Source organism: Bactrocera oleae, chromosome 5 (assembly GCF_042242935.1).
Source record: "Bactrocera oleae isolate idBacOlea1 chromosome 5, idBacOlea1, whole genome shotgun sequence".
Lineage (NCBI taxonomy): Eukaryota > Metazoa > Arthropoda > Insecta > Diptera > Tephritidae > Bactrocera > Bactrocera oleae.
Genome location: NC_091539.1, coordinates 11,876,137 through 11,903,840, shown reverse-complemented (window position 1 = coordinate 11,903,840; position 27,704 = coordinate 11,876,137). Strand labels below are relative to the sequence as shown.

Here is a 27,704-nt window from a genome sequence, read left to right as displayed (position 1 = left end):
GAAAGTTCCATCCATGTAAATATTTTCAAAACTTTCGCAGTTGAAGAACCGATTATTAAATTCTGTTGATTACATAAAAAGAGGAAAGTAAGTTTTTTATAAAAACTGGAGCTCATTATTATAAGAGCTTCGTGTAGTCTTTTTGAAAGCTTTCGCCATTAAAAAATGAGTTGTTAATTACTATTAAAGACAGTTAGCTGTCCATAAAAGGTTTGGGCTTATTAAAGTTCTCGCTGCTTAAAGCATCTATTCTTAAATACTTTTGATACCATAAAAATAAATGAAGCTTTCTGTAAAAACATAAAAGCAAAGGCATATTCTGATAGCTTTTGCTAGTAAAATTCTTAATACTTAATAACTATTGACTACATAAAAAGAACAAGTGAGCTTAACATAAAAGCTCCGTTGCAACATACTGAAAGCTTTCGACGGCTACAAAGGGTGAGCTTTCCATGAAAGCTTTGTGGCAACATTTTGTTAGCTTTCGCCGGCTAAAGCTTCGACTCATCATTGCTATAGATTATATAAAAAGAAGAAAGTGAGCTTTCCATAAAATCCTCATGTGAACATTGTGAAAGCTTCCAATGTTTGAGGCATCGATAGCTGCTTATTTAACTTAAAAAATAATTTTGATACACTTTTTTTTTCAATTATATATGTCGTTATATTTATTTTAGTGCAATTATATCATTTATGAATATAAATAAAATTCAAATTTTTACAAACTTATGTATATATATTTAAATAGCTTTTAGTAATAATAATAATAATCGTATTTAATAGGTAATCATAATAATAATAATAATAAAAGCATTACTACATATACGTACATATATCGCGTGCTGTTTGCTTACACTGGAGCTACAAAAGTCTGCGCGCGTCCAAGCGCCTCAGTAAATTTACACACATTCATAGCTTTTCTACCAATTCTTTATCCATATAACAATAACTAATTTCTACACAGTCTACGCTGTGTCATTATCATTACAGTGAGATAATTTTTTATTAGAATACAAAAAGCTTCCGCTTACACGGCACCTAGAATTCCTACTACTGCGCGCACGCGCTGTTTAAAACCGCTCACTGCCGTCGTACAGTGCGCTCGCGACTTTCTTCACGATGCAGTCCATGCCGCGGCGGGGACGTGCTGCCATTGCTGGCGCGCGTCTTACGCGAGCGCTTAAACTTCGCCATATCCTCGCCGAAAACATCGCCGGTACGCAGCGCCGATATTAGATCATCGAACTCACCCTTATTGTTGTCGCCTGTCTTCACTGGCGAATCGCGACCTGCCGTACTCGCAGACGAGGTCAGTCCTAAATTGCGCGCCACCGACGACATTAGTCCCTCTTTGTTTTTGCGTTCGATGGTGCGTTTTTTAAGCTCAGCCTCCTGTTTGGCACGTTTCTCATCCTCCTCCAGCCGCTTACGGAAATTATCGTTATCCTGACGCGCTTCGGTGAATGCAGTCAAGAATGTATCGAAAATGCCGAAGAACTCATCGGGTTGTAGCACAGCACCGTCTTCACCGAAAAGACGCACCGCACGATCGAAACGCGTCTTCATATCCTGGAATTTATCTTCCAATTCGGCGAAACGCACTGAAGCTTGCGCATGAAATTCGCGCATAACAGGTAGAAAACGATCGCCCGGTTGTGCTGGTCCCGCAGAGCGATGGAATTCGATTTCACGCGCCACATCCGCTAAACCAGTACGCAACATTTGTATGTCTTTGTCCATCTCGGCAAGCGAGACTTTGGACGCCTCACGTACGTGCGGTATGTCATCCTCAAGTTTGAGCAAATCTTTGAATTTCTTATCGATCATTTGCACTAAGTAGTGCAGTAGCGTGGTACCTTTGGCGGCGCTGGATTTCGTGTCGCCTAGACGATTTAGCGAAGCGAGCCGGAAACCAGAAGCATTACCGCGCGCTCCACGGTTCATGTAGTTACCTGAAAGTGCAAAGGAAAAAATAATATAGGCATAGAAAACGTAATACGTAGAAGATAGTGAGGTAGTGCCTTAAGGTGTTAGGTTCTTCGATCTTCCAGATCGGATCTCTGATATTGTATTGAAAGTATTGTTAGTTCAAATTCACTCAATACAAGATTATAACGGTGTAATCTAAAATTTCAGAAGGACAAGCTAGTTATCTCGTCTTGAGACAATTTTTAGAAGATTCTATAAAGAATATAATCCATCCATTCTTGAACAGTTCGAAATTTGCCGTGGAAAAATGTAGATTTTTAGATTGCGGTGTTCTTACAAACCCTATCCGTAAATAATTTAAGATCTGATTATGTAAATCAAAATTTGTTAGGAATAGTTATGGAGACTCTCTTTGTCAGACATTAGATATCTCTTTACCAAAAGGTGTATTTCTTTCTCAACTACCAGTTTCCCTAAAAGATCCAGGGAACTGCAAAGTTTGAAAGTTATTGGCTTTCACCCTCACATTTTTTGCTTATTCATGACAAAGAGCCATGTTCTCCCACCAGCCAAACCCACGCCGACTCTTTTTACCAACTGAACGAAAGAGCATAGACTTAAGACTACGGGTTCAAGTCGATGAAGTAAAAATCACCCTTAATAACTCGAAAGTACGACCTTTCAGTCTCAAATCATCGCTCACAGAGCCTGAATATATCGATCCTAATCGAGTAAACCATATTGCCGTGAATTTCTACGTTAATTCCTTTCCGTTTAATCCCCGACAAGACAGCTCATCTCTTGGACCAACTCTTGTCCACGTCTAACGATAGCCCTCTTGCAAAATGACCGCCTCAATAACTTTATTTTATCTAACTGTTCTAATATTAAAGAACTATAAGAATCTGAGGCTCATGCTCTTTAAATAATATTGTATTTCACTCACCCAACGCCAGCACCAGTTCTAGTAACTTGCGTAAACGTCTCGAACGCGCTATCTCGCGTGATGCTTCCATAACGCTGCGTATGCGCGGTATCAGATCATTGACCGTGATCATAAAGCGTTTCTTATAGTGTAGACTCTTCAAACGCTGTTCATAGTGAGGAATTCTAGGTGCAATTAGAGCAAACAAATAGTTAAGACATAATTTTTGAATAAAATAATTGAACATACTTTGAAATTTCGTAAAGAAAACGATCAGCACGCGCCAAAGACTCGATATCTTCGCTATGCTCGTCCAGTAGAGCGCGCTCCTCAGCGGAGGGTGTAAACTTCAGCAGTTGTTCAACCATGTCAAGAGCTAACTGCTCATTGCTGTCCATGGATAAAATGGCTCTATGGAGAGAGAAGTTGAGAGGAAATTAGTAACAGTAACTTTGCAGTAATACATGCTTGGGCAGCGGTCGGTAAAAAAATATTTTATCTTAAAATACCTCGAAGTATTATTTTTACTCACTTGGAGATCTCCTCATCACTCATCTTTAATTTGCTCAAGAGTATCGTGCAGTTTTGTGCACGTCGTCCATCGATGACGGAGAGTATCTTTGTGCGCTGCTTGCCCATAACTCTTAGATCTTCCACAGAGCCATCATTCTTGAAGTAAATGAAACCAAATTAAGTATTTTAATAAAATTCTAGTCGGTCAACCACTTACAACCACGCCGTTCTTCTGATAGGCCGAGAACAGTTTATCTATTGACTCCAACTCCATGTTATTGTACCATTTTGACTCATCTAATTCACTCCAGACCGTGCCTTGCACTTTGGCATCGGGCAATTTGGACCAATTGAAGCTCTTAAGCGGATTCGAAGGTTGTGGCACATTCTTTTTGGGCACCTCAGCTTTAGGTGGTGGCGGCGCTGTAAACCAAGTGCACATAATATACTGTTAATGCCATGCGAATTATGTTTTTACTTACCCATTGTTGGCGCCATGGCGGGTGGTGGTGGTGCACCGGGACATGGTGGTGGTGGCGGCGGCGCCGCGGCCATCGGTGGCGGTGGTGGTGGCACTGCCTTCATCGGTGGCGGCGGTGGTGGTGGTGATACGGCGCCATTGCAACCGGTGAGACCGGCCACTTTTTGGTCGTCCGGTATGCTACCTTCGGTGACTAGCCGTTCGAGACGTGCGCGTTCTTGTTGTTCGGTCATTAGACGATGTTGCAGATCTTCAGCCTTCATTTCTGCAGTCTGTGCGCGTTGTACGGCTTGCGAATGATTCGCTGACTCCTTTTCCAGACGTTCACGCATGCGCGCCAAACTCGTCTCCAAATCCTCCTTTTCCTGTTGACGCTGATCCAGCTCTTGTTCCTTTTTAGCGAGACGCGATTGCACTTCGAAATTTTCACGCTCCAATTCGTCGGCTCGTTTGCGCGCCTGCGTCAGTTCCTCTTCTTTCACCAGCAATTGCACGATTTCGCTAACGTTTATATGTAGTGGCGCGACATCGGGATCGCGCGCTGTTAGCGAGGGTAGTTTTTCTTTATTGGGATCATCGGGATCGATATCGCTTTGTGGTCTTCCCTCGGTCTGTAGCACGATCTGTTGCACTACGCGATCGAACATCAGCCAGTGCTGCGTGCAGGGTCCAGTATCTGTGTAAAGTAAACGGAAGTTGAAGAAATTATTAGGAAATAAGAGGATTGCGTTACTCACATGGCAACAAGAGCATGTGCTCTAGCAGCGATAATAAGTGTGGATATGCAGGCGAGTGGCTCAATTTGCGACGCAGCAAATCAAACATAGCCGTGGCGCTTTTCGTATCCACGTGTTCGTGATTAAATTTGCGCGCCAGCTCCTTTTCATCTTCGGCGCGCACCATTTCGAAAAAGTCCTGCGGATTCATTCATATGGAATTGGTGTCGGAAATTGTATGGAATCTCACAACTTGTACTTACCAAATGCCGATCAAGTGTTTCATTCTCGTGCTTGCGCAGCTTATCGATCACCGGTTGTATGCCGAGCATGAGAAACTCATAACGCAAATGTAGACGGAACTCGAGACTCTCTTGACCGGGTCCATAGTTGAGCACGGCATTGATGAATGACATGATGGCGGTTTGCAGATTGACATTGTCGCTATAGGTGCCCCTTGTGCGATCCAGATCATTTATGACGGTCTAAAAGGCGTAAACATCAACGATCTTTTCTTTTTGTTTATTAAACTCATTACTTACCTGAAACCGCACGCGTTCTGCCGCGAATTCTTGAAAGTTCAACATAGCCTGCAATACTTTGCGATGACCGCCTGGCACCAAGCAGACAGCGCCCAGAATTTCCAATGCTGCAATTTTCGTTTTGATATTGTCCGCCACCAGCGAACGTGCGATTGTATCGATCGATGTGGGATGCGCCAACACATGCGCGCGTCCGGTCTGAAACGACATAATACGACAGGTCTCCAAATATATTTTTTCACTTGTTAACACCTAAACATACCGAGTTGTTCATCAACGCTTTGATGCAACCAATAATTCTCGTATGCAGTAAACTATTCACGACGCATACGTCCATCTTCTGCAGCAGATTTAGTAGACAAGGCAAACCGTCCAGATCGACGAAGCGCAAGACAAAGCTGTGTGTCGATGTGCGCAATGCCGTTTTGAGCGCGTCAAGAAACGGTCCGTGACCCTCGATACGCAGATAATATTCATGACTGTTGGAATCTTCGAAGCTGAGACTCACATAACGCACTAAGGTCTTTAAGTTTTCAATGTAGTACTCAGCTGTGGGTGGTTGTGTGATTGATGTTGTGTTACCATCGGTAGTGTCGATCGGTTGTTTGCGTGAACAGTATATTTGCCATTTCTTTTGTGGTGGCAAATTGAGCATGGCCTCTTTATTGGGTGCCGTCAGATCGAGTTCTTCAACGAGCTCGGCAAATTTCGCATCCAACTCGTCCACGGGTGGCATTGGTTGTGTGGGTGTGAGTGTTTGTAGCGTGAAAGCGCCTTCAACAACACAAATCTCCGGTGGTTCGTCATCCTGAAAATAATAAAGCAATAATAAATATTCGATTAGAGATTTGTATATATAACTACAAAAATCACAAAATTAAAATAAAAAAATCTTTAGAAACACGTGTATAACGTTGTTTGGCGCTCTATTACTACAGAGATTCGAGTTTAAGAAATTTTTAAAAAGTCTCCAAACTCTCCACTTACAAAACTTTATTCATATTATCGTTGACACTTTTCGAAATATAGTAAATATATAAATTCTAGATAGTTTAAAATTTTCCAAACTCTCAAATGACAAAAGAGTTCATTTGTAATTTTTTTAAAATGGATATTAATTATGGTCAATGAATATCCGAGTTTGTTTCAGCGTAAATATTCATAACGCGGTATAAATTGGGATATGCTATCAACACGTATGTGATCATCCAGCTACCTCAAATTTTCTTTAAAACCATTGTAAATTTTAAAAATTTTTCCTCTTTTCTAATTTTGAGATTAAACTTATAAAAACCAAATTTTTTAATATTGTTCATACTTATTATATAACAAGCAGTACTAAGTCAAAATTTTATGCAAGTGTCTAAAGTCTCCAAAGTCTTTATTGGTTAAATGGTTACTTTTTTAGGTGTTTGCACATGAATTTGTTGGTTTAACTTTGTTGATAAAACTACTTTTTTCCAAACTCTCCAAAGTCTCCAAACTTTTTCTTAACTCTACTTTAAAATTTTCCAAATACTTACCGAAAAATTTATTAATATTTTGTAGGTAAAATTAAATTTCTAAAAATCTACAAAACTCTTATAGTGTTTAAATAATTTTTCCGCAGATAAAAAATGTTGCAATCAACTTATTTATGCCAATCGTTAGTTAGTCCACCAATTAATTGTATTATTGTCAAGAGCATTAAAATATATTGTCAATTTAACATTCCACAGTTAGCTAATGTTTCGGTAATAGTTTTTGCGCTACCCATTATTCGGTTTAACTAATTCGTGCAGTATGTGCAAATGGCCAAATCAGCACACCAAATAAGCTAATAAAGGAAAAATTACAACAAATTTCAATAAAAAACGATAAATCAAGCAGCAATAACTATGCCAACACCTTAGAAAGTAACTGAACTATAATATGGAGACTTTTACTGCACTCCGAACATCAAGTAGCCATAGCCATAGCCGCTAATGCATTTTTGATCCGCTTTGCCATTATATACCTACTATGTACATACATAGCTATATAGTATGCGGAAAATATGTAGTAGCAATCGCTTGCGAATTTTCATTGCGTTTACTATTATTGTTATTGCAATTTAGTGGCTGTTGCAACTTTCGCAGTCGTTATAGTTGCTAACGTAGTGGGCTCACGGCAAGTTTTCCAATACAAACAGAAATTATGCCATCAAATTTCGGTGTGAAAGTGAGTGTGGCCTTGCAATATTTACTTAATCGTTTTTGCCGTTACTTTAGCGAAATTTGATATCAAATAGCAAAAATCACTCGAAAAACTGGAGTTTAATTCTGAAAAAAACCTTTCGACATTTTTTTCAACGTTAATGGTGATGATAAACTGAAAGTGGACCTACGTGAAATAGAAAGGTAATGTCATAAAAATGCAATGGACTGTAATGGTGAAGAAACGTGTAAAAACTTTTTTATTTCAAAACGTAGATTGGACGTTACTTAAAGGTTTCGTTGGACTACTTTCGTTCTGATACCTATCAAGAAATATTCGATATATTTTTATAAATCATGAAAATCGAAATCTATCGATAGTTATAAAGCTGTGGCAATTAACGGGTATATGGCCGTTAATTAGCCTTAACGAGAATAATCGGAAATTTAACAATTTTTTGTACCATCGATAAATAATCGTTATTTTTTGTAAGTTATGGAAACTATCGATAGGTTACAAACGTCTGCATTTTTAAAGCTTAATCAAAGTTGCTATACTTTTGTTTACAAGCGACAAATAATTGCAACTTTTCCTTAAAACATGGAAGCAATCGATAGTTATGATCATTCAACGATTACAGTTTTTAGCGATTTGATTCTTTCGTTCGCCAGTATTTACCATCGCTGTATATTATACGATAACTTAGGAAATTTCCTAACCATTTGTTAGTAATCGATATGCTTTTTAAATCATCAAAAACCTTAAGTGATAGAACGAATCGTCGTTAGTTAGTATTTATCGGAGTAGTAGAATAATCGAAGGCTATATAACTTTGCTCACTCTTCATAAATAAACGGTATTTTTTTTAAATCTTGGAATCGATGAGAGGATTCGTCTACTAGCATGTATCAAAGAATCGAGAATTCAAAGAAAAAATTCATGTTTCCATAAGTTTTATCATTATTGATTAATAATCGATATTTCTATTTTAAATCATCGAAGCTAGCAATTAAGTCGGTAAAATTTTGCACCTAAAATATTTTACAGAAAAAAAGTCGGTCCCCTCATATTAATAAATATTTTTTATAATACTAGGAACAAGTCTGATCATAAACTGCAAACATTTTTTTTTCTAATCTAATTGTTAGTAGGATGTAGGCATTTTTGCTAGGACTGCCCCAGAAGACATTCAATCGATTTACTTACTGGGTCTACGACAGTCGGTACTACTTCACGGGAACAATCTCAGATTTTTTTCTAATCAAAAACTGTCAACTACGCTGCATTCTACAAAAACATTTGTGAAATGCTTTACTTATGTAGCTACAAGAACAACTAAAATTTATAGTCGACGAGGTTAGATCCTCTGAGATTAGTTAGACTCTGTCTACATACTTTCTTCTGCTAAAAATACTTTCTGTAAGCTCAACTGAGCCACGATACCATGCTACACACAAAAAATAGTCCATTAAAGTACCACCTGGAATACTATTAAGGTTCACCCTCGCTGTAATTCAAAGGCAACTTTCAAGAAGTTTTCAAAATATCAACAACGATTACTACTTACATTCTAAATATGTCGATGCGAACAACAACACACACAATAAATTGCATATTTTCATGCTCTAATTTGTCGAGAATTTTCTAAGACTTTTAGCAAAACGCAACGTTCTGTGAACATCGACATTTGAGGCAACATTACCAACCCACTCTGTTCCGTTGTATTGAATGAAAGGAAAATAACACCAATGACTTTCGTTACACTCGAACAATTTTCCAAGTCGGCAGTGTGCGCCAGTTTTGCTAAACACCCATTACTAGAAAATGTGTTTAATAGCAACAAATTTGAAAGCACAAGTAAGGGAGGTTCAAATTAGGATGATATCGAAACAAGTAGCAGAAGTGATCACGAAAATTATAGAAGCTGTTAACTGAGCTGATTGGCAAAAAATGCGAAAAAATTAGAAAGTGGTGAATAGAACAAGCAACTGGCATAAGACAAATAGACAAATAAGCTGAAAATAGCTAGAGGTCACATCACTTGAATGAGGTTGCCATATATTATGTTCTATTTTCTCTTGATAATAGTTAATCGAATAGGCAACTGTTACAAATTAAATAGACTAGCTTAATTAAAAGAGGAGAGAATATCAATTTGGTTATACCACTTAATTGAGGTGCTCGTATACTCTCTCCTATAGAAATCTTATTTAGTAGACTTTGTTGTTGCATTCGTACGTAAATTCTTTACCAGGAGAGCTGGTATTAAATATATATGTATACTTCAAAAGCTAGGGCATAGTTCGATGTTTCGCACAGCTTATCTTATTGTTGCTGTCTCTGGAGTCTTGATGTTATCGACAATGGAGATTCCTAACTTTTTTTAATCGCTTCCCAAAACTACTGGATTTTATAAGAAGGTCTTAAGGCAGAGATATGTTCGGAGGTTTGACATTGCCTGTCGAAGCGTTTAGACTTTGGTGCGGTCGGAATCTGCATGGTAATAGTTCGCGATAGTTGTACCAAATCAGCTAAAGATTCATGCAGTAATTTCGATACAAAAATCTGGGTGCAAAAACCGAGTCCAATATCTAAGACTTTCATTTAAATAAGGTCTATTGTAAACAACTGTTAGATTAACAAATCTAAACTACTCATGCAACAAATTGCGCGCGAGTATAAAAAATTCAGGCGTCTCGCTGCATTTGCAACGAATATTGCGCGAACGCCTCAATTCGACAATTACCGTAACGATTGCGTATACGCTTCGCTGCATATGCCTTAATGACTGCCGATGAGTGGCAATCGTTTAGCTAACCCAACGAGCGGACGTTGTAAATGCATTAGGCAACACGTTTAGCAGCACACTTACCTGAAAACACCCACACCAGCCGCGTCTACCACGAAATGCTGGCATTTTCTTCTGTTGCTGATGCCGATAGAACTTTTGCAATGGCGTCTCCTTTGTGCCGTCCGACTTTGGCTCCTTGCCGAATGGATAACTGATGGTGCAGCCTAATATATTGGTGGTGTAATATGAGCTGTTGCCACCACCGGATTCATCTCTGTGTGACCCGGTTAAGATGTCACTGTTCTCGTTATGTGGCTGTTGTGATTGCTGCTGTTGTTGTTGCTGCCAATAACGTTGCAAACTATGTAGACAATTGAGTTCGGGCAGTCGTGCCTTTAAACGATTGAAATCGAAACGCTGCTGGAAGGACGCTGATGATGTGTCACTTGTGGCGCTGTTCGTTGTGTGACTGTTGCTTATGTGATTGTTGTTATTATTAGTATTATGATTTTTGTGCGCCTCGTTGTTGCGTTGCTGCTGGGACGGCTTCTGCAATGTGCTATCCGGCGTCGTCTGTAGGCTGTCGTTGTTGGCGCTGAGGGTGTCAGGTTCGTTGACACAGCCGATAGGACACGACGGAAGTGTCTGTGGAATAAAATAACGGTTGATTAAATTGAGAAATTTATTAAAGTTTGAGAAATGTAGCTATAAGATGTTCAAAAATTTTTATTTTTATATGAAAGTTACATAATTTTCAGTTTCTACTTTAATGCCTTGATTTGTATTGAAAGATTGACATTGTTTCAATAAATAATTTATTGAAACTCTTCAAATTATCTTAAGATTGCATGAATTGCAACGAAGTTACAATTATCTTGCAGCTAAGATTTAAAATATCATCAAATAAAATGTCTACAAAGTCTACAGTAAAATCGCTACAAAGTCTCCGACTCTAATTTGCTAATTTATAATTAATAAAAGCCTTAACATTAATTACAATGTTTTAAGCAACTAAAAAATTCTACCCTGAAGTGTAGAGATGCTTTTTGAAATTAATTAGATGATTTATTTTTTTTATAAATATTTATATTTATTTTTTTATAGTATTTTTTTGCCTGATTGCTTTTTCGAAAAATTTCGCAATTACCGTTGTAATATACATATAAACTGGGGACACTAAAAAGTCTTCTAATTGTGTATTTGTACTGTTCCAATATTTAGGATTTTTAAGAATCCTCGAAGGTTCTTTACACTTCTAGAGAAGTCTATAAATAAAATGAAATTTCAAGAGTAGGAATGGTATAGCGAATGAAATCAAAAAAATTAAATCAAATTGGTTTTTATGCAAACAGTCTACATATGTACATATATATTCACATATTCAAGTTATATTATTCCACTAATAAAATTAAAAAATGAAAATATGAAAAATAAGATGTGTTCACTTTTAAGTAAAAACTAAATTTTATTGATTTTCTAAAAGTCTTCAAAGTCTACACTCATTATCAGTAACTTATAAAATTAACATTTAAGGTAATTAAGTTCAAGTTATACTTCTAAGTGAATTAAAATAATGAAAACAATTATTTTTCAAAGTAACTGATATTTCGTCTCCAAAATCCGTACACATACCCGATTGCATATAAAATTTACTTTTAAGTTTAAATTATACAATACTTTAGAGAAAATTGAAATATACAAAAATTAAATTTTAAAAGTCTCCAAAGTCAACATTTATAACTAGTTACATGTAAAATTGTTTTCTTTACTTTATTAAACATTAATTTAAAGTTAAAGTAAATTGAAATAAGTGAACACTGATTTTTCAAAGTCTCCAAAGTCTACACTCACAATAAGTTACGCATAAATTGATTTTTAGCATTAAATAAGTATTAATTACATGTTTAAGAGAATTGTTATACGTAAAAATTGATTTGGAAAAAGTCTCCTAAAACGTAAAATGTAAAAAAGTTAATTTAGATTTAGTTAAGCAAAAATTAGTGTTACATATGGATTTCTACCATATTATTTTTGGAAAATATGTATAAATGTCCAACAATATTCTTGCAGACCAATTTAGTTATTTATTTGCAAATATTTTCATTTTAGACATTTTCCCAATTAAATATGCCGAAAAAGTGCTCAGCAATCTCAATATTAAAGACTTTGGCAGCAGTGATGTGGCTTAACCTTCAACTGTAAATGAACATACATACATAAATGACTATTCCAGTGTTTCAAGTTAACCCATGTAAGGCATGACAGCAACCGGTTCTTCCTCTTCTTTTTTGCACGCGAGTTGAATGTCAATGTGCCAATGCAATTCAGTTAAAGAAAAAATTCTAATAAACATAAATAATTGTAAATACTGCAAGTACGTATGTATATATGGTATGTACAAAGGAAAGGAATTAAATGGCAATACCCATATAAATAGTGCTCCATTCTTACCAAGTGCATAAATTGCATGTGGAGCAAATAAACCGAGCAATTGTGGAAGCAAAACGCTTCATAAAATGGTTCTACTGTGATAAATGTCTATGCAAATTAAAGTTCAAGAATGAGAAATCTATAAACGTAAATGTCGAAGGAGTACCTTTGAACGTAAGAATGTAAGAATAATGCACGAGTTGTTATGCAATTGCATGTACATAAGTAAGTAGGTATGTATATATTTATGGTATGTGTATACATATATGAAACCGTAAGCCGATGCAATGCTCGTAAATAAAAATTTTATGCAACAGGTGGGCTTGCCTTGTGGAGGCGTCAAGTGTCGGCTTCATTTGAATAGATGAAATATGTGCTGGTATTCTGGTACATACATACTTAACTAGTACAACTTAATGTCTTTTAATTGATATTTGTATGTATAGTTAAAAGTGTAAATACCGATTATAAAGCGATGGAAATAGTTTACAACAACTACAAGAAACTAGTTCGCACAATTGAAATTTATATATAAATTCTTATGCGCTGAATACTATGCTATAAAAAGTCTTAACAAATTTATTACGTGGACTTTTTATTTAAACAATTACAAAAACGTATTCTGCAAAAGTCTACACTCGTTTTCAATGTTAGCATATGACTATATAACTATATGCGTACAAATTCAAACTTTTTCAAATATTTTCAGTTACATAAACATATAAGAATAAAATATAAAAAAGTCTACAAAATCTCCACTACCTTGATATATAATATCTAAGGTTCTCAAAAAAAAAAATTTTAATAAATACAAATTTTTCTAAATTTTTCGTAATTATAAAGCAAAGTGAAAGAAGTCTACAAACTATCTCTTGAAAACATTGAAAAATACAATTTTTTTCTAACCCAGTATTTAAAGAGTTACAACTTTTAAGTTACAACAAAACTCTACTAAAGTTTTAATACTACAATACTTACTATAAAATGGGAATAAACAATTTCTCTAGTAGCATGTAAAAAATGTTGTTCTAAAGAAATTATTCTGCTGGGTTAGTGCATAATTCGCCGATTCCTTAAATTGGGTACTTAAAACAATTTCTCCACTAGTAAACTTTTATATCTCATAATAAATAGTAAGTTGAATTTTTATGAAGCTCCAAAATTCGGTATGCCACGTCGTCTGCAACCTATTCACTCTCAAACAACAATCTGTGACGACATTTCTAATAATAAGTTTGTGGTAATTATTTGCAGTTTACTCCCACTGTTATTAGAACACCGTTTGTTATGTTAATTAATCGTTTTATTACAGCTCATTAATAGCTAGTTTTCAAAGATATTTGTGCAGAAATATATCAATCAACTGTAAGCATTTTTAGCTTTTTTATTTGCCGCATGTTTGAGTTTGAAAGCGAAAGTTGTTGCTTATAGCAAATGCTGTTTGCTCAAAGCGAAAACCTTAAGTAGGTGCAGTGTTAATATGTCAATTTTTTGCTACCATATTTGGATGTAAAGCTATTAATTATCGAATGACAATTGTAGCTAATTAGCGCTATATGTAGCTGATTGTCAAAGCACTTGTGATTTATATTGATTTGTAATATTTTATGACCGTTTTAGAGCTACAGTTGATTAGCTGTTCTTATTCATCATTACTGTCTAGATTAGTTATATTTACAAATTAGTGCTATTAATGTTGTTGTGCATGTACACTTCTTTAAGCAAACCATTATTTTAAATTATATAAACGAATTTCGCATATAATTCAAGCGAAACAGCGCAAAAATTATTTTTCAAAACTCTCCAAACAATTAAAAATGAGTTGTGTAATTAAACTAATTTGCAAATGTGTCTAATATTATACCGTTGTGTTGTTTTTACATTAAAAAAAGTCTACAAAGTCTCCAAAATTTCTAAAATTCTTTATATGTACACAGCATGTCGTTTTATTAATAACACTACTAAAAAACAAGTTTTTCGAAGCAAACTCAAAAGTCTGCGCTATTTTCCAATATATTTAAAATCTTGCAATTGTAATTGTACATGTTTTCTAATATTTTTATAACTATGCATTTAGTATTAATAATGTTTATAGATTTTCTTATTGAAAGAGAAAGGTTTCTGTGTAAACAAGCCCTTATCTGCAGTGTAACATTTTCTTTCCAAAGTAATGTTACTTTCGCCTATTCAAACACTTCACTACTTTCCGCTCAATACCCATTTGGCCATCATACATTGCAGGAAACTCTCGAAATTACTTTAAAAACGTATAAATATTTTTTATCGCTCTTTTTGTTATTTACGACAGTATGTTTTCATATTATCTTAAACCACCTTTTTGCCGGTATCCCGTTGAAAGACGGCGTGATGGTCATTGTTTTAAGCGCGCATATACTTGTATGCTTTAGATTCGACATAGCTTCAATAATGCAGCCACCCAAAAGCCAAACATTAATAGAAGTGGAAAAAGTTACTTTCACTACATATAGATATATGTGTTTTTGCATGCAGAAATTAATCAAACAAAATAGAGTAAAAAAACTTCAATTTCCTGTCATTGTGGTCATATTTAATGCAAAGAAATGCCTGTAGCCACTTGTCATATGTGTGGAGTATGCCCTCACATGAATGATCGTGGACATAGCCATCGCATAATGCATTAGTCATGCCCTGTTACCCATCTTACAAAATTTTTTACAACCACTCACAGTGTAATAATATGTCTATTTGTCATATACGTATGTTATAAACGTGAATATGCCGGTTGTGGAGACTTCAAGTATCTAGTGTGTGTTGTTGTTAACTGTAAAAATATTGACAATTACAAAAAGTTATGTAAAAGTGAAACAATTTTTTCGCGACTGACAATTATTTGCACCTAATCATGATGACGGTTTAATTGCCTTAGAGTTTCGAAAGTGCTCACTTTATTGGCGAAATTAAGGTCCGTATAGTGGGCTAACCTGAAAGGCTAACTAAATATGTATATAGGAGATATAAAAATAGTTGACAAAATTTTCACTAATTTAATTTGCAGAAATGTTGATAGTTTAATTTAAAAGTACGTTTTGAAAATTTTCGAAATTGCTCAAATTACTGGTAGTTCACTAAAAAATGTTTGAAAATACATATATGCGCACATCTACGATTAAAAGTTTTAGTGAAAAAAGCTTCAGCTAAAGCGCAATTTTTTCAAGCTTAGTTTTTTTTAAATATATTTTGTATGCATTTTAAAAATTATTTCAAACGAAAAATATAAGAGTATTCAAAAAACTAGTTGTTTGCTTTAAAACTAAAAGTATTGAATATTTTGCAATACTTTAATTTTTGTGGAGACTTTGTAAACATTAAAATTTAATTTAATTCTTAACAAAATAAAAACTAAAATAGAAAAATAAAAAAATATTTGAGAAAAGTATATTTTGACCAATATTTATTGACACTTTGTTAGCTAACACGTTCCAAATTTAGTTTTGGCATACTCTTTAAAATCGCAAAAAAATTTAGTCTTTTACATCCATATCCATATGTACATATTTATGTATAGTTTAAGCATTTTGGAGGTTTTGTAGACTTTCAAAAAAAAAAATCCTAAATTTTGAAAAGCAGTTTCTTTTAGTAATATCTAAAAGCGTTTAGTAATTTTGTAAACTTTGTAGACTTTCGAAATTTACACAAAATATGAGTATGAGTCATTGAGACTTCGCAGATTTTAAAAATTACGGTTTTATTTACATTAAAAAGCGTTAAGCGTTTTGGAAACTCAAAATTTCTTCGAAAAACATGATTTTAGACAATATCTTAAATATATTTAAAAAAATTAATAGTTCATTTTATTTTTCAAACTTTATACGTATGCATACATACATAGATGAGGATTTACATTTTCGTATATATTAAATTTCAAATATCTTACACAATCGGGAAATCAAGCGACTTTGTTTCCATTGCCTAAATACTTCATTAACATTGTAGTCTCAATTACTTATATTTATGCAACTTTTTAAAAAATCTCTAACAATTAGTCAAGCAAATTAACACTTTTTTCGCTGCGTACTTCTTGAATGGACTGTAGATAAAGGAAATGTGATTAAGTAAAGGCCCGCTCATTTGCATCCCACACCACAACCAATGAATAATTTTTTTTTTGCTTTTTGCTAAAAAATTTTCTTGCATAGCTTTAAAATGATCTTAATCGCCGCCATAATCGAATGCAACTTTCATGCATACCAGGCGCTGCCAACAGCATAACCATATTGCCAAAATTTTTTTCCTACATACACACACACACACACACCTGTTAACCTGAGGTGTTGAGGAGAAAAAAATCGTGCCTGTATTGTTAGCGCACTATATTGTTACTTTTGGGCCAAAATCGTTACCGAAAATATGTAATGCACACATCCAAACATATACTTGTACGCTTACATATTTACATACATACACATGTTGGTATGCATGCAACATTAGTGATTTGCAGTGGCGCAATTACTACACGGCAAAAAGACAGTCAACTAAAGTACGCTAATTGACCGCTGGCGGTGGCGACGGCGGCACGAGCCCAGCCGGCGGACTTTATTAGTATGTATGTTGTGTACACAAGTCAGCCGTGACAGCAGTCGGCGCAAATTGCCACAACAAAAGCGGCTGAAGAAAGAAAAGAAGAAATATTGCAATGTTGCAACAGTTTTGTTCGAAGTTAGTTCGATTACTTTGTAGCAGCGGTAAGCAGTTGCTAAATGTTGCTTTATGATACAAAAAGTAGTCAGATACTTAAGGCGAGATTAGCCACCTAATGGGAAGGAGTAACGAGCGTCTAATGGTTATACGGATATTTTTTGGTTATAAACCATTTTCGGGCGCTGTAATGATTGCTTATGTAGACTCTTGCATGTGTGCAACACCTGGTTTGATTTATTGATAAAAAATATAATTGCATACACGAAATATGAAAGATTTTAAGGATTTACAGGATGTGGACTACATAACTGATTATATGTACAATAGAAGTACATATGTATGTATGTACGTATGAGGGTATACATAATTTATATGCAATTGAAAGTTTTTAATGTAATTTAGAATTTTGGAGAGTAGTGGAGAGTTTGTAGAGTTTTATAAAACGTATATTTTTGTTTTTTAATGAAAAATAAACGAACTTTTTGAATTAAAGACTTTGTAGAGTTGCTATTTTTATAAAAATTAAGAAAAAATGTGCACAAAAGTTGTATATAAGTAAATGCTGAATAAAGAGAACTTTTTGTTTACACTTTTCACAAAATTTACTAAAAGTTTACTAAAACTTCGCAAATTAACTAACGTACTCAAACAAAAAAAAATAATGATAATAATAAAACAAACTCCTACTTACTAAAATATGGCACGAATTATTTTTTTAAGACTTTTTATAATAGTATTGTTTATATGTAATTTTATGTGTTTTGAATATAAAAAAATTTTTTTACTGAAATAATTATGAAAATATAAAAATTGCAATTTTTGGAGACTTATTCTATTACTTATATTTGTAGATATTTTGAACCCGCTGCATTTAATATTTTTTGTAGAATATTGGTAACTGTACATTGTTGAATCTAAATTTGATTTCTGTGGAGACTTGTCACAACAAAATAAATATACTAAATCAAGGTTTCTTGAGCAATTCTTGTAACGCGTGAGTCAAAATATAATATAAAATTGTTGTACTTCCAAACACAAAACTTGTGGACACTTTCTAGACTTTTCATATTAAGCTTCTGAGTAGCGAGACAGTGATAACATATTGTTTAAACTAAAATTAGTTCTTTTGAAGAGCGACATTTGCTGCGGTTTAAAATGAGCAAAACTGTTAAATCTTGACAACTTCGGATAATGATTTTTAAATTGTGGATTTGATTTAAGTTTATGGCTCATATGGAACTGAAATTTAAGCAGTGAAGTCTGTTGGTAAGAAATGTTGTCGTTTTGAAGACAAACACTGCGTGTAGACATTTTACAACTGTTTAAAATCAGCAAAAGTATTAAATTATCGTAATTATTTTCGAAGTGTGGTTAAGAATGTGAGTCATATTTAAATCAAATTGAAGTAAAGTTGAGTGGAGACATTTTGGAGTTAAAACTAAAAATTGTCAAATAGTAATTATAAGTATCAAGAGTACAATAAACCGGTTTTTAGAATACGAGTCTAAAATGTATTGTATTTAAGGGAAGTTGTTGCATTAAAATATACTGGAGACTTTATAGATTTTTAATTTTCTATGAATAACGTTAATTTAAAGCTTAAGCCTGCTTAAAGCAATGAGTGCTTTTAATTCAAAGTAGTAAATATGTACATATTTTATAGGATTATTACATATGTGGAGACTTAAGTCATTATATGTAGTAATTTTTTTAAAATAACTTTTTGTGTTTTTATAATATTTTTTTTTTTTTGTTTTTTTACTAGCAAATTTGATCATTTTTATACTTAAATAAACCGCACAACATATTCGTAAAATCAAAAGCGCCTTAAGCGACAAAACGCTGCGACCAAGCCTCCTACACCTTTTCAAGGCGCGCTTCAGCTATGCGCATACATATGCATGTGTACACATATTTTTGTGTCACTCGCTTCGTTGACGACGAAGGTGGATCAGGTGTTATGCTTGTACGACTATAGTCACTGAATGCCATGCATAGCGTGTTGCATGCCTGCTGATGACAACAATCAACCAGCCACCGAGTGTGTGGCATTTGAAACGACATTGCGAAGCGGTGCAATAAAAGTGAAACCAGTCGCCAACAAAGTGGTCGGCAAGTTGTCTGCTTGGCGTGACTGGATTTCTGGTATTGGGTGCATGCTTGCAAATATTTATGTGCCCTTTAAAATATGCAAACAACAACAACAACAGTGCAACAATGTAGGTATGTGCTTGAGCACAGCGCGAAAAGAAAGAAAAAGAAAAAGAACTTAGCGGTAAAATGTATGACAGCATGCTAATTCCATACATACATACATACACACTTATACATATGTATATTACATACATACTTAGGCATGCCTTTCAGTAGTTATGCTCAATTCAGTAGTTGGAAAAACAAGTTTTTCCGCATGCCACATGCGCCACACGCCAGCATATGCAACAATTGCCGCAAAATAGCGATCAAACATCGGCAAAAAAATTATAAAAAAAAAATCAACAAAAAACTAAATCAAAAAACCAAACAACAACATTTAGCACTTAAATGCGCAACTTTTTCTTCTGGAAACTGCAGTAAAAATCACAAAAAAATCTAAAATAAATAAATAACACAAACTGCAGCTAAAAGTCTTCACAACAATCAAGTGTAGTCATAATGACGGCTAAAATGTTACCAGTCACGCTTTGTAAATGAAAGAGGGCAGTTAGTGGAAAAAAACGGTGAAAATGCAGCAAGAAAATCACGGCGATTGACAGCTAAGATGAGCAAGCGTTAGAGAAAGAGAGAGAGAGAGAGAGAGAAAGAGAGAGAGAGAGAGAGAGAGAGGGAGGGGTAGAAACTGCTCACACATGTTGCAAGCTGGAAGCTGCAAATCGGTATGACAAACAAAAAACTCATACACGACTAATGAAAAGTGAGTCTAAGCGCATCTTTACCCACTTTTCAAACGTTGTTTTACCACTATGACAACAACAAATAAAATAATTCAACAAAAAAAAAAAGCGTCTGGCGCCGGTTAGCTTACCGTGGTTGCTTCCGCACGCTAGCAAAAGTGACACATAAAAGTCGGCACGCCAACAGCGCCAGCGAGCGCATCTGTCAACATTGACAGCGGCGTTACGGTATTGCAGTGAGGTGTAACAGAAAAGCAAACACTAGCGCTGCAGGTGCTGAAAATAATTTAGCTTTCGGTAAACTATGCAAATAAAACTTTTTCTTGCAGCTTTTTACATTTTGGTGAAATTTTTATATGCAAAGTTGAAAAATTAATAAAGAAATTTAAAAAGTTGCAACAATTGGCAATGTATGAAAGATTTAATTTGATAAATTATAGATAAAGAAACTGTAAGAATGTGGAAATCAAACTTTAGTTTAAAAATATTTGGGCCGAAATCATCGCTGTATCCTCCGAGATACACCATAAAGCAGCAAAACACAAAAACCACTTCGTTTTGGTCAATGAAGGCGGCCTTTTTATGAATGTTAGCTCTAAAAAAAATCAAAATTTTTTGGTTATTTTTCATAATATTCATCAATATTTTACTAGAATAAAATTTAACGAAATTTAAAAAAAATTTTTTTAATGTTTTTAGCAAATTATTTTGGCTGCCTTAACTAAAAGGCATGTTAACACATGTTGCTGACTTTCTTTAATTTTTTTTTTTTTTCGTGACATTTCTTTTACACTGCTAATAATATTTCTTTAATTACAGAACCTTAATAACAACAAAAAAACAGAAAATATTATTAAAAAGTGCTAGAAAAATATGAGAGAACAGCAAATCAAGTCAATTAAATAGCCAACAAATAATAAAAAATCACCAGCGACCGCGGCACGGCCATTCGTCAACCAAAAACCAAAAACAACAAGAAACGATAATTCTTTTGCTCATTGCGTTTATAATCTGCTTTTGTTTTGCTGTTGTGCTCTTGATGTTGTTATTCTTGCCTTTGCTGTTCTTGTTATTTATTGCTTCGAAAAGAATAAAAGTGGCGTGGCATGTGCGCGTAATTTTTTGCAATTATTTCTTTAACTACTATTTTTTCCAAGTTTTTTTTGTTGTAGCTTTTATTTTGTTTTTAGATGTTGAAATTATATACCTGCTTGTCACTCGCAACGTTTTTATTTGCATTGCAGTTATGTATCTAAGTATGTTTTGTATGCTCTTGCCTATTTCAGTCTATTTTTTTAACTTGACATTCCTACTTTAATGTGTTCAATGCCAATTCGCTGTAGAAGTCGTAGTTGCGCAATGCAGGTATTTAATTTGAATGTTTATCGAGTTTTTTAAGCGGCATATAAAGGAATTGTTAGTTTAATATAGTATTTTTGAATAATGTTTGTATTTATGTTATATTTAAAAGTACACAAAATCCCACAAAAAAAAACACAACAATTAAAAAAGAAAAAAAGACAATTTAAAAAAAATTAAATTAAAAAATATAAATTAAATGATATTAAATATAAAATTTTGACTTAACAAAAAATTAAAAAAAAAGAAAAAATCTTTAATTAATATTATTTATAGTTAGAACTTTGTAAACAAAAGTGTTCAAAATCACCACTATAAGCGCCCATTGAAAAACTAAAATGTTTCAGAAAAAAATTATAAATAAGAGAAAATTTTTTTAATTAAGCAGGCAATTGGGTAGTGGTGATGGCCGACAGACCAAAATGCTCCTACTTCTAAGCAAAAGGAAACTTAGTAATATTGTAGAGGTCATCACAGGGCACCTCCCCTAATATCCCACTTTCAGAAATTTTTTAAAGTAGATTCGGCGCAATTCAGAGCGCGGAGGATGATGAGACGCTGAAACATTATCTTTGCGTATGCTCTTCAGCCCGTTGAGACGGAATATCTTCGACGGCTCCCAAAATCCTTCAACTTAAAAGGCATTGAGCAGCTTATGAACCGACCTCATCATATAAAACTCGGGTTTCGAAAGTAAAAAAAAAAATTATTGTTTCCTTAGATGTAATTTTAACCTGATTCATACAATCCCCCCTTTGCTTTTAGGTCTATGAACTAAAGAGGTTTTTTTCTTTTGTCGTGCTATTTTATACAGAAAATTAAATCTAAATAACGCACTATTTTAAGTTCTGAAAGCTTTCTCACAGCGTGCACTAATGAAAATTAGTACCAAATAAAATCTCACGCACCAAAGCATCCAATAGCTTCAATAACAAAATAATCATTCTTCAATACAAAAACAAATAACTCGTTAAAATTAAATTTCCAGCCTTGCGTCTCAACCAGAGTTGACCTCGTTTGTACCATTAGTATAAAGGAAATATAATTGTCTGTGAACTGACACGCATTAAGATTGCCCCAAAGATCAAGGTGATCAGAGATGTAAAAATGTGAATATGAGAATGCACTGCAGCACAAATCTACAAACGGAAATATCTATCTTGGACGTATATCGCACACAAAAGACATGACAACGCGTTAGAAATATGCTTTGTGATCTAAACAATCTGACATAAATGATCTACGCATGTCATGCCACAGTTGCGTGTTGCCATGCTCTCATACCGCATGAGGAAAAGTGAAATTCTACGCGCGCGAAGTCGTTGCTGCGCTGAAGAGTTCAATGATATAATCGCCTAGACGCGTTGGCGCATTCTTGAAACTTGCCGGCTGCCTAGTTGGCCTGTAGAACGCTTCGCTAGTTGCCGGTGTGCCACATTCTGATGTTGCAGCCACCCAGTACAGTGACTGTGTCTATATAGAATTATATATCATAATATTCTTAAACAAGTTTCACGCTCCAGCTGTAAAAGGCCTGAGCAATTCGCTCTACCGCAGCTGTGCGCAAGCCATACAGATCAGCTGTGGTACACATTGACCTGCTTTTGCCGTCAAGTATGTTCGCGCGCGCGTTCAACGCGTCAGCTAGTCACGCATGCGCATAAGGTAAAGTGTAGTAGTCGATTTAGAAACTTTATTGCATGCTTATGTTCTATATTATCTGCAGCGAAAATAGTAAAAAATATTTTAGATGAAAATCTGGTTTTGCTAAAGCAATTTTTTGTGATGACAAATGTTGCGGGCTGGTTGTAGGCATGTTAGGGTGGTTCTTAGCACAAGTATAGCACGCTTTATAGTCTCGATTCTTCGTACCGAAGCTATAATACTTTTCACAAATAAAAAAGTTTGATTTTGATCGATAATTTGTATGGCAGCAATACACTATAGCGGTCCAATCTGAACAAGTTTTGTTTTTTGGAGTTTATACTGTTGCTTTAGATACATAATAATGGATGCCAAATTATGTGAAGATATCTCGTCAAACAAAAAAACTTGATTGGTGATTCCTACAAATGAGCAGCTTTTTTAAGAGAAAAGAACGTGTGCAAAATTTCATCGATATCTCAAGAACTGAGGGACCACATAGTGCGCGTATATATAAACAGACGGAGAAATCGACTCAACTCGTTACGATGATCATTTATACTATTGTGTATATATATTTTAGAGGATCTCCGTCGGATCCCTAAGGTCGAAGATCTTGATATACAAATGTGGAGTAGATATAGACATATTAGGGTAGCTCTTAAAATAATTAATCTGTCACGCTTCTACTGTTTTTTTAATAATAATAACCCAACGATTACCCTCCTCCCGCCCAACCGAGGCGACTTAAGATTTGATGGTAGCTCTCACCTATAAGTATATGTACAACTAAGAATGATGAAAATAGTCTAAGAGCGCTATTGCAGCTCACCACGTCTTAAAAGAAAATAACTGTCAAACTTTCATTGTAATTGTAAAAAAAAGTCTTCCCCTTCTTTCGTTCATGACGTCACGAACTAATTTTTTTTCTGTCAATTGCACTCCAAAAAGGTATCGTAATAAATTTGTCGCAAACTCTATTTCTGTCATTTTTGTGTTTGCTTTATTTTTCATCGAGCAAAACAAGTTGCTACCAAGTCTTGCAAGCTGTCAAACTGAGTCAATGTCGCTCATACAGTTTGCTCTTTTTAATAACTAAAATAAAACTTCTGCATTAATTTTGCCAACCAGTCAACAACCAGTCGCCATAAAATTAATCTGCTGTCAGTTGCATTGACTTTTCAGCATACTAGTCTTTTCAATGGCACAAATCGCTTAATCGCTTGCGACGCACTTGCTGCCTAATCAGCTGTGATTGTGCGCAATTTATGGCGCTGTCATAGTGGCACACTTTGACAGTTATATGTAAAGAAGTGTATACATGCCGACAAGACATTGATTTGCTGCAAATATTGCTGGCGCATGATTGCCAACTTCCAATGGGCCATTGCGATTTTTTCTTCACAATTCACGCACGCTCATGGGCATACTACGGTTCTATCATTAGCATTCACTCAGCAGCTGATTGATTGTTCCGTACAGGTGAATAGTTTGCTTGTAATCACGTACAACATTTAATAAACAACATTGTTGGGTTTAAAACTAATTGAAGCTTTCTTATTCAGCGCTCGTAGCCTCAAGCAACTCGTTGTTTACTGCTACATTGTGTGCTCTGTTATTTTCTTCATTCTATTATTTCCTTCATTTCAATCACCTCACTGGGTTAGTGGGTTCCCGCAATTATTATCTTTCTAAGCATACATACTAATCAACAGTGATTGACTTTGTTAACTTTAACTGTTTCTAATCGGAATAAAGTATTTATCTTGATTGGATTGAATGATGCATAATTTCACGAATAACAAGCGTAAAGTGTAAATCTGAAATATTAGATTATAATTATGATCATAAGAATACAGCAACAGTCTTCTAATATCTTAAATCTATAATAGGTAATCACATCAAACATCTTTTTGTCATGCGTAAAATCAAATCTCTTCTAATGATTTCGTATTCATTATAAAGACAGAGGCTTTTTTGGCAATTTAATTGAGCGAATTCCTGTCCAGTATATTCTTATTTATATTATTTATTTATATGCTCAAAATGAAAATTTTTGAACACAAAATTCATTTCACTTTAAACCTCAAATTAAGGTTTGTGACAGCTGCTTAATTGAGTATATTAACACAATTTCGGCATATATATTAGTTTAGCTGATTTGAAAAGCGAATAAATGAAGTGCCTGTTAGAAGCAATTTTTATCTAATTCAATTACGACACTTTAGGTAATTATGATTTAATTCAATATTCTGACTTTAATTAAATTATGTTCAAAAATACAATATATGTATTAATAATAATATACTATAAATAAATTAATTAAATAAATAAATAAAATTGTCAATACAGTATTAATCAATTGCAATTAAATAATTGCAATAATATTTTATTTAACCTAAATATTATTCAATATTAAATATGTATTTACTAACATACCATTCAATTAAATAATATTATTTAATTATAATTAGATCTTTAAACACACTTTAGTTTACAAGTATTTGCCTAGTAATAAAATTTTACATATAAAAATTAAATTAAATTTAAAATCATAATTTGCATTGATTTAGTTAATTAATATTGAAATAGTTTATGGTGTTCAATTAAATTTCGAGCTTTCATTCAGTTAACTGCATTTAATTTCTTCAAAAATATATTTAATTGAAAATTAAGTTTGTATTAATTAACGTGCACTTGATTAATTTCACTTAGTTTTTATTTTTTTTAATGTTGCTAAATTTTCTGATAAATTCAATAATCCCATTAAAAAAATTAGATATTATTTTTAAAAACATAGTAAACGCTATATAATTATTTACATTCCAATTTAATTAATAATATTTCAATTAATTTAATCTCTTTAATACTTACTTCTTAAATTTTGTAATTAAATTGAGTTGTAAAAAAAAATAAATGAGTTGCTTAAATTATATTATTATTATTTTTAAATTTAATCAGTCAAGTGTTTTAAAGCGCTGTTAGTTGTTTAGGTAATTAATTAATTATTTATAGTAATTAATCGTCAAAATTATAAAAAATGAAGTAAATTATTTGAACGTAGTTTTACAAAAATTACCGGAATTAATTATTTACATTGGTAAAATAAATTAATTTTTACTTTAATAATTAATTAATTATTTGGATTTCACATGATTCTATTACTTTCTTTTATTAAATAATTAAAATGTGATTTACCTTAAATTGTATACAGTAAATCAGACTAAAATTGCGAATGTTAAAATGATTTATTAACCTAAATTTTCAATTAAGTTTTAAAATCTCTTGTTGTAATTATAACACAATTTAAGCCGAAAGGAGCGTAGGAAATTATTTAAGTCGGAGTTATTTGAATTAATTACCTTCAACTGTATATTAGTTTATTTGAAATAACTTAAAAAAATAGTTTGAAACGACATATCTTGCATTCTAGTTCATCTATAATCTGTTTGCCTAAAACTGGTTATTTATACTAACATTCTATAAACTACAAAATTAGTTTCGAAAAAATATGAAAATAAATTTGCTAAAAATTCATTAATCAGTTATATTTTAAAATGAGTTACGCATAGTTTGGGACAACCAGTTTTTATAAGACGAAATTCTATTGTAATATTTATGCCAATTTTTGTTGCTTTTAAGTAATAGATTACAGGCTGCAGAAACGTTCATAAAAATATTCAAAGTTCAATTATCATATAATAATCACTAATAAAAATTCTCCAATAAAGGCGAAAAGGAATTTTTGGCGTTTAGCTGGCTAAATTATATTATATAAGCATTTTGGCTCAAGGCAAGTGGGTGTTCCAACATAAGCGGTAAGGTGGCGAAATTGGCAAGATAATGTCAGAAAGTAAAATAGAAATTGATTGCAATTTATTTCAATGTATGTATATTTATATGTCTTCAATAGCCATTTCCTTTTCGTTTAAAACCATTCTGTTATATCTTTTGTCTTTTTGATAATTTTTATACGCTTTGACTGCAATCTGTTTCCTTTTGCAGACAAACAATTAGCTGCGGCTCTGAGTGGAGGAAGTAAACGAGGTTGTTGACATAAAGCTGTTGCTGAAGACCAAATATCTAAGCTTAGCAATTTGGGTCTATTACGTCAGTTTATTTTGCTTTATTTAATATAATTATTTTTGTGGTTTGAACAGTTACTGTAAAGAGCTGAAGTAAAATGTAGATTAAGGAAATAGAAAGAATTTTAATTCAAAAACTAAAAAAATTGGTAAAAAAAATAGTGAAATGAAAACTCTAAGTATTTAATAGATAAAATTAATTTATAAAAAAAATACCAATAAGTATAAATAAAAAACGAAAATGTATATAAAAAATTAGATACAAATTAAAAAAAAAAATTTAATTAGGTGATAAATTTGGCTCAAAAAATAATTTAAACATAAAATAATTAAGATAAAAAAATTAATAATAATATAAAAAATTAATAATTAAAAACTAATTAATATTTCAGAAATTCAAAGTATGATATAAAATAAATAAAAAAACTATTAATACGAAAAACAAAAATTTAATTCTGGAATTAACAATAAACCATAGAAAAACTGCACAAAATCACTTAAAAGCAGAAAAATTTAAAAAACTAATATAATATAACGTTA

At 33.4% G+C, this 27,704-nt stretch overlaps 1 protein-coding gene across 2 annotated transcripts in view; it reads right to left on the bottom strand.

Moving 5' to 3' along the window:
- Positions 1 to 784: 784 nt before the first annotated feature.
- DAAM (disheveled-associated activator of morphogenesis-like protein) overlaps positions 785 to 27,704 on the bottom strand; it is an 83,528-nt gene continuing 56,608 nt past the window's right edge. For both annotated transcript variants that reach the window (XM_036371115.2, XM_014231652.3), the window contains exons 2-12: positions 10,154 to 10,717; positions 5,369 to 5,914; positions 5,107 to 5,304; positions 4,828 to 5,049; positions 4,586 to 4,763; positions 3,850 to 4,524; positions 3,585 to 3,790; positions 3,387 to 3,523; positions 3,104 to 3,265; positions 2,876 to 3,039; positions 785 to 1,952 (exon numbers count right to left, since the gene is read on the bottom strand). In XM_036371115.2, coding sequence (XP_036227008.2) covers positions 1,081 to 1,952; positions 2,876 to 3,039; positions 3,104 to 3,265; positions 3,387 to 3,523; positions 3,585 to 3,790; positions 3,850 to 4,524; positions 4,586 to 4,763; positions 4,828 to 5,049; positions 5,107 to 5,304; positions 5,369 to 5,914; positions 10,154 to 10,717 — 3,924 coding nt within the window. In that variant the 3' untranslated portion in view covers positions 785 to 1,080. The remainder of the gene's footprint in view (positions 1,953 to 2,875; positions 3,040 to 3,103; positions 3,266 to 3,386; positions 3,524 to 3,584; positions 3,791 to 3,849; positions 4,525 to 4,585; positions 4,764 to 4,827; positions 5,050 to 5,106; positions 5,305 to 5,368; positions 5,915 to 10,153; positions 10,718 to 27,704) is intronic.